Below are 15,519 nucleotides of genomic sequence, written 5' to 3' on the forward strand. Positions count from 1 at the left end.
AGGTCTTACTTAACTGGGAAAAATGATTCTGCTATCTGCATGGAGGGAGTCTGATGGGAAAGACCAAAGGAGAAAAAAGAGCAGAGGGGAAAAGGAATGGGAGAAAGAAAAGGGAAAACAACAGTGGGTTCTTTACTGAAATAATTCAAAATTCAGGACTGTGACATTTTCTTACTTTTTGATCTGTTTTCCTATTTGCAGCAAAGTCACTGATGCCAAAAAGGACCCTTCATATGCTATGCTAGAATCATACCAATCTATAGAGGAAAAAAGCAAACAAGATCAGCTTTATGCTTATTTTCAGAGGTAAACCATACTGAACTACTGAATCTTGGGGGAAAAAAAGAAGTTTCATCAAAAAACATACGGCACATTAAATGTTATGTACACAGTATTTTTGAAGTTGTTGCAACATATTTTTCTCTAACAAAACTGTAAGGACTGTGGGGTGGCTTTCATCTGTCTTTTAGCTTTTAATTGGTTTTATGTCTCTTTCCTTTATATATAAGTATGCATACACCCACACAAAGATTCAAACATACATATGCATACATTCATTTCATTTATAAATATTGATTAATATTCTTAATAATGAAAAAATTCAAGCAGAGATCCTACTCCCCATAATAGTTCTGAATTGCAAGTCATCTTTTGGATCACTCTGAATTGTCTTTGGTTCTTTGTAAACACAGTAGTAAATTACAATATTGTAGTAATTGTCATGGTGCTTGCTATTTACATCAAAACAATTGAATATAGCACAACCACAGAAACTTACGTCTGTACTCAGGGGTTGGGAAGCTCGAGTTCTGGATTTCTATAGTACTTCTACCATTGTACTGTATGCAAGTTGCCAAATAATTTCAGTATAAATAAAATACTGTTTATTTGTAATTGGCTATCCAAGAGAGAATGAAGAAGAAGATGGAAGCAGAAGCAGCAAGTAGACAAGCAGATGTGGATGTGCACTTGGATACCAGACCTCTGGATAGCAAAGGAGCATACAGTACCCGGCACCCTGAAGATCAGCAGCTCAGAAAACACTGTCAGGAAAGCTCTGCACTGACTGGGGCATGTCAGATCACAAGATAATGCTCTCACAAAGGGATGCACAGGAGTTCCACTCACTATACCTCCTCCTGCTCAGACCACCAGCAGAAGAAGCAAGCTGGGCATTATTCAGATTTTCTTTAGGCCAGTTTTACCGAATCTTTGGAACAGATCCATATAAATTCTGTGCTTGAAGCTCATTTTGCCTTTGAGACTGACTGTGAAAACCCCACCAAACAGAAACACAATGGTGATGGAGCCTGGGAAGCAGTGGGTGCCAACAATGCCAGACTGGAATGATGAACTCAAGCAGTTTGGCCACTTATAATTCCACAACGGATGGGGATGTTCCAGGAACGACGAGATGCGCAAGGTTCACAATGGCTTATTCAGCATCCACAAACACTGAATAAAGAGACTCGAAAAAAGAAACACACACAACCACAAAAGCCAAGCCAGGAGAAGCACTGAGTTGGGGAATTGTTTTAGAGAGATGAACATGACAACTCAATGGGTATGAAAGGCTGGACCCAGATGGCAGGAGGTAAGAAAAGATCATAGCAATTACGATGCAGCATAGCTGTCAGTGATACAAGGACAGATCACGCCGCTGGTGTCAGGAAAATGGAAGAGGATCTTTTCATTGCTGTGGGAAGATCAAGGTATTAAAATTACATACGTACATACGTCAAGAAGTGAAGACCAATTGCAGGACAGATACAGGAACCTTTAAGCAGCTCCTTTTAGGATTGTGTATATGACTTCAGAATGCCTGATCCAAGAAAGCCTGGCAAATGTTTAAGACCTTCTATAGTGCTTTGCAAAAAAAAAAAAAAAATAAAAAATGTTATGTGACTGAGAACACTTTCTGTGACTTCTGATATGTTTGAGGAAGGCCAGTGATGCCACTGGGGAATCTCATGGATGGAATGAAGTTTGTTGTCCTAATAATCTTCGTACTTGATTGGGCTTAAACAATTAAAGGGTGCTTTTTCAAAACCATGTTTGGGAACAATTTGCTTTGAGCATCTTGGGTCTCACAAATCACTATCATTTTGAAACCACTCAGGAGAGTGGAATATGTTACAAATTTACATACATACAGTCTGTACTTGAGTTAGAGGATAAAAAAGGTGTCATGGGGCTAAACTAGTGTGAAAGAAAAAAAAATCATGAAGAGTAATCATTGCTTCTTTGTGATTCTAGCATACTCCCAGAGGCTCAAAGGCCAACAGGAGAAGGAAAAATAAGTTTAAAAATATAAAAAACTCATTGCTTATGATATTACTGCTGCCTGTCTTTATTTCTCCAAAAGGTTGTGTGTAAGAAGTTTGTAGTGTTCATTGAAATAACTGGGTGGTATTAGAGTATATAATCACTGTGCTTGCAATAGTATTTGAAAACAGCATATTTATCAAAATTTAAAATATTTTGCTGGCCTTCCAGAGTCTTTTGCTAAACCTAGTGTGCATTGGAACCTGAGTGAATGAATCCCATTAGTCATCACCATCTTAACAATATGCACTTCATAGAGAGTTGGCTTCTGCACAGAGGAAGGAAATTACCAGTAGTAACAAAGGAAAGAAGATTTATAATGAGCAAATATACAAAAGCTCCAAATAATTATAATAGTCACAGCTTGGCAATGACTTTCTAGGCTATTAAATTACTTTTCTTTTGGAAGAATGAAGATTCTACAAGGTTAGTATAAACAAAGGGTAATTGGAAAATCAAATTGCTTTACGCAAGTTATTGTAAGGCCTGGAATAATGGTGATAGAATTTAAAAAAAACCCAAAACTTGCTTATGAATCAATGCATTTTTGTTTGTACATTATTGCAATCAAAAATTCTCCCTTTCAAGTGCTACATGGGAAACAAATGGCTAAACACAAATCCCAGCTTACCCCTGATACAATGAGTTCTCCTCCCAGGTTCTGAACTTCTGCCTTCACTTTGCTGCAGATATTGAGCTGGTGGCAGTACAGGGCAATGCGCTGCAGGTAGGCCAGCAGATCCTGCTTGCAGGCTGAGTCTGGGCACTGCAGACAACACAAATACTGGTTAGATGGAGCTGAGTTCATGAGATTAGAGACAGGTAATCAGATAATGGCAGTGTGTGTATTAGGTGGATCTGTTCCACTTTGTCTTATATGAGGTTCTAGATAAAACCTGAAAACTCAAGTTCTAACTTTCATTTAACTCAAGATTTATGAATTGCAAACTAAACATGCACTCTACCTTTCTGAAAAATGAGAAACCTCTTTATTAGCATTATGAAAATAATAATTTTAAATTCTGTTCTGCATTAATTTATGGAATTGTACTGAACAGCCAAAGGTCAGGTTTTACTTGAACCTCCAGGTTGCCCGCTGGACATCCAAGTTAACATCCAGTATGGATCCATATAAACCCAGTTCTGGGTGGTTAGCCCCACTCTAATGCCAACTCCTGTCTGCCTGGCAGCTCCCCTGGCATTTGTGCAGACGTTCAGAGGATTAGATTAGGTCGAATGTGCTGGATACTGTGAGGGTTTCATAATCAATAGAACTAGAAAGGGCCCCAGTACAATTTATTCATAGTCTCTGGGACTCTTAATAGCAACTGCATCATCCCTCACAATATCAACAGCATAACAAACAACAGCCTTGTAGTTAATATTCCAAGTCTTGCCTCAGGAGAACAGACCTCAGTAATTCACTCTGACGAAACAGAGCTAAAAGGGCCCACTGCTAACAGCATGTCTCCAATAAATACTCTTTGGGGCTATCCAGCAAAGTCTGACTGACAATGTTCCTGCATAGCTTGGGGAACAAAGATTGCAAATCTGCCTTTTTATCACCTTACAAAGTTTATGCTCAATTAAAAAATCAGAGCCCTTCAAGATAAACTGATAGAATTAAATGCATATGAGTCAACAACATCACAGCTCCAACCTTGAGATCACTGCTCTGGCCCCAGCAGCTAATGCTGGCAAGGAATGTGCTCAAGGTGAAGTAGTTGGATATATTGTTGTCTATAACTCCAAATGGAGTCACTTGGCTTTTTTCTTGCCCTTTAAAGCTAATAATAAACAAAGCTGGAGCTTCACTATAGAGCCTCTCTTCCTCAGACAGTTGCCATACCTTTCAGGTATTAATCCCTAAAAGACCTCTTCTCCCTGCTGATGCCAATTTAATATAAAATATTTACTCAGTTCTTGAAGTCTAGGAACTGAAAGGAATAGAGTTGTTAAGGCTTTAAATATAAATACCTTGGAGTGAAAAAAGGGCTCTCTCATAGGAATAAAAATTAAAAATGCAACTGTCCACAAAAAGTTTACATTGCATGAGGGTCTCCAGAGTTTTGTGAAATATCATTGAAGTGCAAGCATTAAAACAAATACTTCATTCTCAAAATAATTTCACTGTTTATTATTAGGGTTAGAGTACCTTGAAATTTAAAATATGACTCAAGTCAAGGCACTCTAAGCATAACAAGTCTCCTTCTGTTTCTTTCTTTAAAATATTCCACCTCTGCAAATACCGCAGACCAGGAATTTCATCAGCTGACAGATGGATTTCTTCTTTCTTGTGTTAAAATGAACAGATGCTACATTTGAAGGACTGGAATGGGTTAACTACAGAAAAAATGCTTGCTGCTGAAGAAGACCTAAACCAAACATTTCTGAGGTTACAGGAAAATGGACAGCTTTGGGTTTTTTGCCACTCTGGCCCATATTCCATGGCAGGGTGTGTTACACACTATCACACTCCTACTTGAAGAAGAAAATGACATTCTTATTTTGAAGAGAAAGACTAGGGGAAAGGAAGTTACCAGTTCCCATTTCCAGCAAATTTTCTCTTGATGAAAACTAAATGAAAGAAACTATATGAAATTTACAAAGGGAAAGTAGTGAAGTTTAATTTGCCTGAATCTAAAATTAGCTATGTAGGACCTGGATTTGAAATCTGGCTCTTGACTTTTAATGTGATGCTTCCTCTTGCTCTCCAGATCAATAGATAATCCAATCTGAAAATATATATACAGCAAGGTCATCTGTCCAGCTGTGACATGAATTTGGTAAAGGAAGTGAGGACACAGACCCCACAACATGCACAATACACTGAGGCAAACCAGAAAATAGAGAGTCAGAGAACCTTGAAGGAGTAAAGAGCCAAATCAAGGGAAAATTGCTGGAAGAAAGAGCTGAAAAGAATCTAAGCATTCCTAGGGACTTGGCAAGGGGAATGAAGCATCCAGTTCCCTACTGCTTTTTTAACAGCAATGTCATTTTGGATGTGATGGTCTCACAGGTCTTCTCCAACCTGAAGGAGTCTCTATCTAATTCTAACAGGCCCAGAAGTGAGGTTGGGGAACAAGTCAGGCATTTCTGAGCTTTGGAGAAACTAATTTATGGCTTTCCTGTTCTGCAGCATGCTGATGGGTCTAGAAGAACCAGCTTCTATCCAATGGGAAGATCAGGATCCAGACTCTCAACAGGTAATTTTCTGGTAAGACAGACTTTTCCTGCAAAAGGCAACTCATCCATAGAGGTTATGTTGTATTTCAGCTCATTTTGGGGCTACCTGATCAGCTACTGCCCGTGCCAATTTGTCCATCCTGGATCCTGCCTCTGCAATCTTCTTGGCTGCATTAATGACATCGGATGTGTTCTTCAGGGGGCCTTTCCCTCTGTGAAACACAAGACAATTACCCACAATCTCAATAAATCATGAAAGGCACCAGTTTTACTGACCCTGTTTAGTGCTCATTTTTAAAATAGTAACACGAATGTCTTCTTAATTTATTACATTTTTGCCTTTTAAGTACTTTATAGTACAGCTTGATTAAGAAATCCGTCTGCTGTATTTCCTCTCCCTTACAAAATGCCTCACTGGCAATTTAGTCCGATGGTGCCTTCAAGCACACGAGCTGTACTTAATAGTATATGCATTTTTAAGTGCTCATTAAGCCAGCGTTGTTCCTAGAATACACAACTATTTCAAAATGATGTGATTCCCAAGCCAGTGCTAAATGTTCAGCCCATCATGTCTAGGGCAAGAGTGTCACATTTTAGAAAATTTTTTTGTAGATTTTTTTTGTTGGAAAATAAAGAGAGGTGAAGCATAATCATTATGTTACACACTTGAATGTTACACTTAAAACATGTATAATTAGCTTTAGGCCTGATCTTTCACCATATTTCTAAGATGTTGCACAAAATTCTGATTTTAGTCATTAAAGCTACCAAAATGTATTAAGACAGAAGGTTTCCATAGACTTCTGAGTTTTCATCAGACTCAAAACTTTAATCCTGCTTGTACCAATAAAATTGCTGCTACTTCTGAGAAAATCTCAACTGGAAGTAAGTTCATTTTCCATTTTTTTTTTAATGTGGAAAATGACAATATGATCAACCTTTTTTTTTTTAATTAAAGAGAAGGCATTTTTTCTAAGCACAACATGGCATTATTTTTAGAATATTTTAAAGTCTCTAATGGCAAGAATAACATGCTGAAACATATTTCCACTTTAATCTTCTTTCCAGACTTTCATTACCACTTTAAACAGATGAAATACAAGTATCCCACTTCTGGTGAACTTAAACTGCAGGAAAAATACTTCTTGGTGACCTCGTGCACTTCTACATTAATTACATGAGCAGCTCTGACTGTCACAAACTCCATACATTTGAAAAATTATTCTATTCTAACACTGCTGAGGTTACAGCAAACCAAAAAAGTGTGAAAGGCTTGTTTCTGTTTTAATGGAATATATTAAACAACTTGTTATTGAATCTGATGCAGATAGAGGTGCACTTTGATTTTTTTTTTTCCTTATTTACTTCAAATGTGTCAGTAGTCTTTATCTCATTCTCAAGTTAGTTTTGTTCTTTTGATGCTAGAAAATACAATTATAATTTCATGGCCAATATATCAAAGGTTGTCCAGGAGGTTGCAGAAACTGTGCATATCCTGGGCTGTTGCTTTAGAACATCATTTCTTCCTTCCATGATACAATGACACTGTTTGGGCAGATTTCACTCTATTTTTTGCTGACAGAAGGATCAGAGACACCAAGACAATACAAATACAAAAGTAACACAGAATTCTGTAAAATATCCTGTCCATTTCCACCCCTTGCCACTATCCCAGGTTGCTGCGAGCCCCAACCAACTGGGCTTGCACACTTCCAGGGATGGGGCAACACAAAGAGATGAATAAATGGATGTCTGATTCTAATCCTGCAAAAAAAAAAAACCCAGGAAGATTTTCATCCTGTTTTGTGTAATCACATTTTGATAACTACCATTTAAACTTTTGAACCCACTTTAAAAATAAACACTGTACAAAATTTAATTTACTACGGTGATCTGGAATTCAAAGAATCTTGTAAACCTTTCTCCCTGGTGTGATTAACAATATGACCATAGTAAAAGACAATAATTCTGTTTACATTGTATCATTAATGAGTGGCCATTTGACTCTCTGCAATTAGAGAAGAATAAGACATCAACAGAGACAAGAAATGAAAGCAAAAAAAAAAAAATCATTACTGACAGACTCCCACGAAGCATTAGATCAAACCAGTTTCATTTCATTTGGGATTTTTTTTGGAAGGAAGTTCAGTGTTCAAATGATATAAATAGTTTTGCCATTATTTTTGATTGACACAAATTGTGCTGAAATGCTGAAAGTTCAGAGAGGCACATGCATTTAGATGGGTGCTAAATGAAATGTCACTGGAGTGTCTGTAAGGTCACAGACAAACTTTGCAAAATGATCTGCAAATAAAAGAGACTTGCAAATAGCACAAAAACTTCATGTAATTAATCCCACTTGGACAAATACCCAGGGCAATGTATATGATGAGCACTCCTTCGCTTTGCATCCCCAAAACCACAGCAAATCATCTCAAAAGGGTATAAATCCAGCAGAAAAGGGAAGATGTGGCACATCTGAGCTCCTCAGCTGGGCTTATTTTGTCCTTACCTGGTGAAATCTGTCATTTCCATCATAATCATGCACATCTGCTTGGCCAGCACAATGATGTCATTGCCACTGTCATCCCACTTGGCCACCTCTGCATCCAGCTTGCTCTTTTCTTGGTGGAATATCTCCACCTGCTCAGCAATCTTTGCCTTCTCCTCCTGGGGCAGCTGGGCCATGATAGCCTGGAGAAAGAACAGGAGTTGGCCATGAAAGTAGGAAGCTACAAACTGGATCTTTCCAGTGGTCCCAACAGCTTGGGTTTCTTTTTATGGAAGTTGAAGATGCCAAGCAAAATCCTGTAGGCATTTGATTTCTGCCAGGGCAGGTAAAAGCACATTCACAGCATGTTTGTGCTTCTTCTTGCACTTTCAAGATGATAAAATTTATATTTATGATGTTGTGATTATTCACCAGTTGACAAAGGAGGATTAAATCTCAATTTTGAGGAAGAATAAAACGAGTGACATTTATGGAAAAAGGCAGACTGAATTGCTGTGTCTCCCCTAGTCTCATCCTCTCATCTGTCAGAAACAGAGGATTTCAGATTAACACAACACTAAAATAAGCTATGACACACAAGACAATACATTTGAAGTGAATTGTAACAAATGTATCTTTTAATGATATTTAGGGATCCAATTTTCTCTTGGAAGGGATGTAAAAAGGAACTGAACAGGTTGGTACTGATCTGCCCCAGCATGAACAAAGCAAGAAGTTCCTGTTCCCCTCAAAAAAAAAAAAACCACTAAAAAAAATTTAATAATTACTTTTGAAGATCAAATGGATACTTTGAATAATGATTTCCAAGTTAAGCTATTATTTGGCTCTAGGGGTTCTGAAGACCACATTATGCATTTAATGGGGTGTGACACATATTTAAGTGTCACTACATTTTTTTCTTGTTTATGTCACTTTCAATCAGCTGAAGTCTTTTTCTACATATTCTTAAAATGCTCTTGGCTTTTAAAAATTCGTAATTGACCTTTTTGCCAAACTGAAATTAAAAAGGGTTATAAACAGTAAATCAGAAAATGAGAAATTTGCAAGTTAATCAAATTAAAATTCAAGATGAGTTTTAATTAGGCCTTATCAATGTAACTCAGCAGTTTCAAATGTTAGCATAATAGTCTCTGCACAGAAAAATGCAGTGTAAGTCAAGCTAATAAATAAATAAATATATAAAATGCACATAAAACAACAGAACTGAGGAATTAACTGAAGTTAAGAGCAGGTGATAGGAGTAGTGAAATTTTGGAAGTTTATCTGTATGACTTGCCTGGGGTTTCTTCAAGTGGCTGCTTCACCTAACACTCTTTAAAGTGGTAAACAGTGCTTCAATATTTCTGTTCCAGCTGCTGATGTGCTTTCAAAGCAGCCATATCCTACAGCAAATGCAGCCTGTAAATTCCAGTTTTATTTCTACTGAAGACCAACATAAGTCTTTCTGCCAAAACACCACCAGCCTTATGGAGCAAGCATATTAAACAAATCCATTACATTGCACAAATAAAAATTTTGCATCTTTTCCACAGAAAAGATTCAGGTAAGATTCTATTCTGCTTAGCACTCCAGACTGGGGACTGGGCAGCTTCTGCTTAGCATTGTTTCCCTTTTAGGTTTCTATGATTCGTTGCTTCCTGTGCCACATTGCAATCTATGTTATTCTGGAATTGTCTTTATGATATATTATGTTTATACACTGTGTTGCTGATCAAAGCAGAAGGATTTAAGTGTAGCAGTAATAATAACCACAATAAATGGAATAGAATTTAAGGCTTCTAAATTCCCAGATGAACTCGAGTCTTAGTAAGAAAAATTACTGCAGTCTTTACTTGGGCTTCAGATCAAGAAAGGATGACATGCTACCCAGTCCTAAATGTAACCAAAAATTTGAGAAAGGCTGTGAAATCTGACAAAATAATCTGTACTGTATCTCAATTCTGTTATACCTCAGATTTGCTTTAGTAGTCAATACTTTCAATATCTCAAACAGGAGTTTATGCCTTTTAAAATATAAAAATCACAAAAGATAGTCAGCTACATCCAGAACAGTTCTGTCACCAGTCTCACAGTAAGGAATCCAGGTATTTTTTGCCTTAGGGATGTCATGATAAAACTCCCATTTTTCTGATACATGGTATGGTTTATTTACCATTTATATTCAATATTCAGGGAAATAATTTTAAGACAAAAAGAAATCTCTGCCCATTTCAATGGATCCATGCCTTGCATTTCTCCCACACCTCTGAGTAAGCTTCTTTCAGATTTTTGTTACTGCACTGTTTCTTTGCAGGGTGTAAAACCTTTGTATCAAGCCCTAGCCTACAGCAGCTGAAAACTCCTCTGTCCTGGTCCTCTGAGCTTTCACAGCATCTTTGCCTGCTGGTCTTTAGGTTCTCAGCCCTACAAATCCTCTTCCAGACTCCAAGGTAAGAAATCCCCATTCCAGTTATCAACTTTTGCTGGTGTTTGAATTTGTGGGGAGGATACTTCTTATTTAGTCCATAGCTTCACTTGTAGCAAATGAGAACAAACCAGACTTGTGTGAAACAGCCATGAAAATCATTCAGATTATTCCCAGTTTCCTGCTGGCTCTCTCCTGGAAAATGTTAAAAGGCTTTTCTTTAAAAAAACCTTTCTTTCCAGTCAAATATATTTTCATGACACATAAAATTATATTCTGATTTTTTTTTTAAATAATCTGAGCTGAGAAGACTATTCAATAAAAGGTAAACATTCATCAGAGGGTGGCATAATCCTGACTGTTAACAGGAATATTCCTGAGTGTTAACAGACTTCACTTCCCCAGCACCTGTGACCCCCGAAGCACTCATCAGCTTAATTTGCAGTCCCCATGCACAAGCTGAGGTCACAAATCACAGTGACTGAAGTTTATCATGATGTAATTACCCTGGTAAAATTACATTGACTCAGTAGCAAATGTCTTCAATTACAATTAAATTACAGGGACTACTCAGTAGCTTAAACAGATCTTCTTGACAGGTTTGCACACTGGGAAACATGACTAATGTAAGATTTCTCTGGATACAGCACATGGTGCACTGATGGGATTTTTTTTTTTTTTTTTAATTTGCTGACTACTCCCACGGTTTCAGCACATTCCAAACCTGCAAAGCCTCCTCTTACAGCACTAGCTGGAGCAAGCAGCTGATACTAGGTACCACAAAAGCCTCAACACCATTCAGTAAATGCTACTTAAATAGGTTCCACATGAAAAAAACCTTCAACACCTCCATCAACCTGATCCCATCCTTTCTGAAACAACCCTGAGGACTGGAAATCACTGCCTTTGCTTCCTGAGGCAGAGATTTTATTGGTGACTACTGGACACTCGCTGGAGGCGTGTGGGGTTTGTACTCACCCTTGCACTCTGGCCAGCAATGAGCTGGTCATCCTCAGTCTGGACACTCGTTCGGCTGCGCACGTCATAATCCTCCTGCTCGAAGTCTGAGTCGTCCTCGAGCTCCTCAGGGGTCTGGAGAGAGAGACACACAGGAGAGAAAGCCACAGAGAGGAGATGACAAGCTTAAAAAGGACACAGACCAAGCCCTCTGCACAGTGAGCTCTTATTTCATTCACTACCTGCCCAGGAAATGCTGTTCTGTTCTTCTCTGAAATGAATTTGTCTGCCCCAGCAGTCAGGAACTGAAATTGAATTGTCTTAAAAATTAAATTGTTTCGACCGTAGTTTTCTTTACAAACGGCATTTGTCATTACCTTGCCACAACTTTTCTTGCTGCAATTTCTCTTAACTCTGTTAACATGATGAATGCAGTTCCAGGAACAAATATCCTTTGGAAACACTAAGAACTGGAATAAAGTATTTTAAAATAATGTTTTTTCATATATAAATGGACACTAACACTATTATGTTACTGGAAACTACATGTAATCTTCAAAAGAGAAAGTAAATACCTGGGGAAAAGCAGCTAACATCCTGGAAGAAAAATTTATCTAAGCAAGTAAGAGATTTCCCATTGAAAGAAATTGTAAATTATGTCAACTGGTTTTGAAAAAAACATGAAATTTATAATGTGTGTAATCTTGTTAGTTCACATGGTCCTTTTCATATACACAGCTTTAGAATTTGACTCATCCCCCAGCTGAGACCATGGTGTCTCCACTGCTGATGCTACAAATAATGGGAAGGTTTCTTGGAAGATTGATTAAATCAAGTTACATATTTTCAGGCTTCAGATTGTTTAAAATGTTGGGAGGAGGGAGAAAAAAAAAATAATTGATGGATCTGTTCATTTGGGGTTTTTCACCTTCTAGCAAAAAGTTCAGAGAAAAAAATGTCCTTATTTACATACAGAAAGACAGTCTTATTAAAATCAGTATTTAGTATGATATTTAATATAGATGGTGCAAAAAAGTGGAAACTTTAGAAAGAAGATTATATTCCATTTTATGGTTGAATAGCATCTGCTATTCAACAGGCTAGTAACAGCCTGGCCATGAGTAAGTTCTGCAGTTCAGGACAAAGGTAACAGGAAAAGAAAACCACAGTAACTGCAGAGAAATCCTCACCTCACTGGACACCCATCACCCCCAGTGACAGCCTGGAAGGCCAAAGCACCACAGAAGAAATCATCCAGGCTGGCATTTGGTGCTTGGAGGCAATGTCAAGTTTCCTAGCAGAGGTGCTAATCACTGCCAGTTGTCATTACAGCTCTGTCTGGGGGATGCTCAGTCACCAGGAACGGCTCCAAAGCCTCTAACGTAACGCAGGGGAATCTTCTGGTGATATTTCTGTTCCAGCCTGGCTTCCCACACCAAGTGCACATCCCTGTTTGGAGCTGCACAGTGGAGTGCACGGGATGGGGAGAGTAAAACACAGCCATCTTTGTCTGACTTGGAGAGTATGAATTAAATATCTGCTTTGGTGCTGAGCGCTGGAGGGAGAAATAACCAAGTGTGACAGAGTGGTAATGAAACTCAGTCTGCACCTCTGAAGTGAGGCATGCACAGAGAGTGTGTGCAACAGGACAGGCAGGAGAAGAAGTTCAGATGAAAAATGAATTTACCTTCTTTCTACTGTCACAGGTAAAATAGAAGGATTGGTACCCATCCAATGGTCTTGTTTCCAATCACCTTTAATCTCTTTGTTCCCTCTGCTCAGATGCCCGAGGGCAGGATGAGACCTCAAAATCTGTCATACAAAAGCAAGCTACAAAGAGAATCCTACGACTCCCTGAGCAAAGAGTATTTTCTATCACAAGGCTCAGCTTTTCATCTGCCTAGGCTTTGCTGTTCAGAACAAGAACAGGGTAGAGAGCTTCAATAAACCAGCTGGCTCTTCCCCATCCTCCAAGTCCATTCATCGAGCCAGTTTCAGTGGTCATTGTAAAGCCAGTACCTTCTCATATCCCAGACATACTCCTCTGAGTTTCTACTGTCTCCACTTTTATAAATAAGATTATAAAACATAATGTGCAGTCCTTTCCAAAGCTTTCATAGTCAAACTTGAAGTAAAGATGCAATATTCAAAATCTCAACACGGTAACCAATAAGGACATGAGGCTGCCTCTTAAAAAGAAAAAATATCCTGAAAATTCTACGCAATGACTTATTCTTGAAGAAATATCCAGAAAAAATGTATTGCTGTTACTGTCTGACATTCATGATCTTAAAATCTGTGGCCTTTAAAAGACTGAAATTTAATGGGTATAAATGTTGAACTTGGAGAAAATGTAGTGCAAACCAAAAGGGCAAGTAATGCAACTGTTAGCAATATACTACAAGCACAAGACATCTTTCTATTTCCCCTCTGTACAAGTGAGATCTAATTCCAAGTGATCTTTCCAATTCACTTTTTTCATGTTTTCAAGTGTGGTGAATTTTACACTCTCTTTTTCTTCCCCAAACAGCTGCATTTTGCATTAGGATGAAGACATGGGGTTAACTTTTATCTGTATGCTGCCATTTCAAGGATTTTCACACTTTTCACTGTTGTTTTGTCTCAGCTGATCTGCTGGAGATGCAGCCTATATAAAATAGGGTCTCTCTTTTGTTTAGACACAAAGGTACAAAAAAAAAAATTATATTGAATTTGACTTAAAGGACTACTCTTAGCAAGGCCTTCTAAATACACCAGAATGACTCTAATTTTTGTGCACAACTAACAGGACCTTGATATTTAAAACCTTGTTTCCAAGACAACAAAGTCTGAGACTTCATTTCTCTGAGCTGGAAGACAGAAAGACTGATTCTGTCTTGCAGACACCTGGATTTATGGTTACACAAACGTAGGAATCACAGATCTGAGGTTGGAGACAGCTTCTAAAAAGGGCTGACAGCCACCAGTGGCAGAAGAAGCCAGAGTAATATTCAAAACTAATGGATTTGATGCACTGATTGATTTCAGCAGAAAAATGGACTATTTTCATATTTTTAATCTGTTTTTTAGCACAAGCCATAAGAGTTCCCAAGATTTTTTTTTCAAATACAGTATCTCTACTACACACAACATTCATCTAACTCAGAGGAAGTTTTCCAGTGAAGAAGAATCTTTCACAATCCCAGATAAATCACACAATAAATATATGCTTTTTCTTTTAAGAGGCATGTTTTATTTCTAATATGAATGTGGTGACTTTCAACTTCCAGGCATTGGAATATATATATATATATATTTAATATCTCTCTGGCTGTTTGATTGAAGAGCTTGCTGTGAACAAAGTATCTTCCATCTATGTCATTTTTTTAATCTTTTGTGACTGCAGTATGGAAATGTGAATTATACAAGTATAAGTCACAAAATGGCATATATATGCAGATTTATAAATGCTATTTGTTTCATATTTCACCAACTCAAATGTACTTGATGAAGATCGAAACCCCACTTTGCTATGCACTTAAAAATTGTAAGATGCAATTACAAGAATTTTAGCACTGTGAACACCAAGTCAAGCTAACCTTGTAATGACAGCAAAGACTGAGGAGATGAAAAGACACTCCCCTATTTTTTACAATGAAAATTCCCTCTAATTCTAAAAGACAAGGAGAAAAAAAACCAGACTTTACAAAATGCTTTTAAATCCAACTCCATGCTATTCTGTACATTTGTTTTGGTACCACTGCAGCCTGAGTGACTCAGCTGCAAGCAGCACCTGAGTGCCTCAATCAGAGACCCTCTGTCACTGCGGGTCTTCAGTTGTTTGGTGATTTACAGTAAAATCTAACACTTCAAATTCAATCTGAGGAGCAGCAGGCACTCAATGGAAACACTGGACCCCATGACATCCTCTGGAGATAGGATGTTTCAAAAGATGATGGGATTCTGCACCAAATCTGGTTTTACAGAGGACCTGAAATGTTGCAGCACTTTGGATTTCACCCCAGTGGCTGCCTCAGAAGTGATGGTGGCTAAACCTGACAAGTCTGGCAGAGGAGAAGAGCATTAATACACCCAAACAGTTGGGGCTGAGGACCTCACAGGTATTTTTGCTGAGGTCTTCTCCCAAGGAGAAGAA

General features: G+C 38.1%; 1 protein-coding gene across 17 annotated transcripts in view; it reads right to left on the reverse strand.

Annotated features, from left to right (window-relative positions):
• Nucleotides 1-15,519, reverse strand: part of CTNNA2 (catenin alpha 2) — a 468,972-nt gene that overhangs the window by 26,201 nt on the left and 427,252 nt on the right. For all 17 annotated transcript variants that reach the window (XR_008436616.1, XR_008436617.1, XR_008436618.1 and 14 more), the window contains 4 exons: nt 11,406-11,519; nt 8,024-8,205; nt 5,618-5,723; nt 2,957-3,091 (listed from right to left, as the gene is read on the reverse strand). Coding sequence is in view for 10 of the 17 variants with exons in the window: in XM_053974852.1 (XP_053830827.1) it covers nt 2,957-3,091; nt 5,618-5,723; nt 8,024-8,205; nt 11,406-11,519 (537 nt within the window). In the remaining 7 variants the exon portion in view is untranslated. The remainder of the gene's footprint in view (nt 1-2,956; nt 3,092-5,617; nt 5,724-8,023; nt 8,206-11,405; nt 11,520-15,519) is intronic.

The sequence above is a fragment of the Vidua macroura genome, chromosome 4, assembly GCF_024509145.1.
Source record: "Vidua macroura isolate BioBank_ID:100142 chromosome 4, ASM2450914v1, whole genome shotgun sequence".
NCBI classification, from domain to species: Eukaryota; Metazoa; Chordata; class Aves; order Passeriformes; family Viduidae; genus Vidua; species Vidua macroura.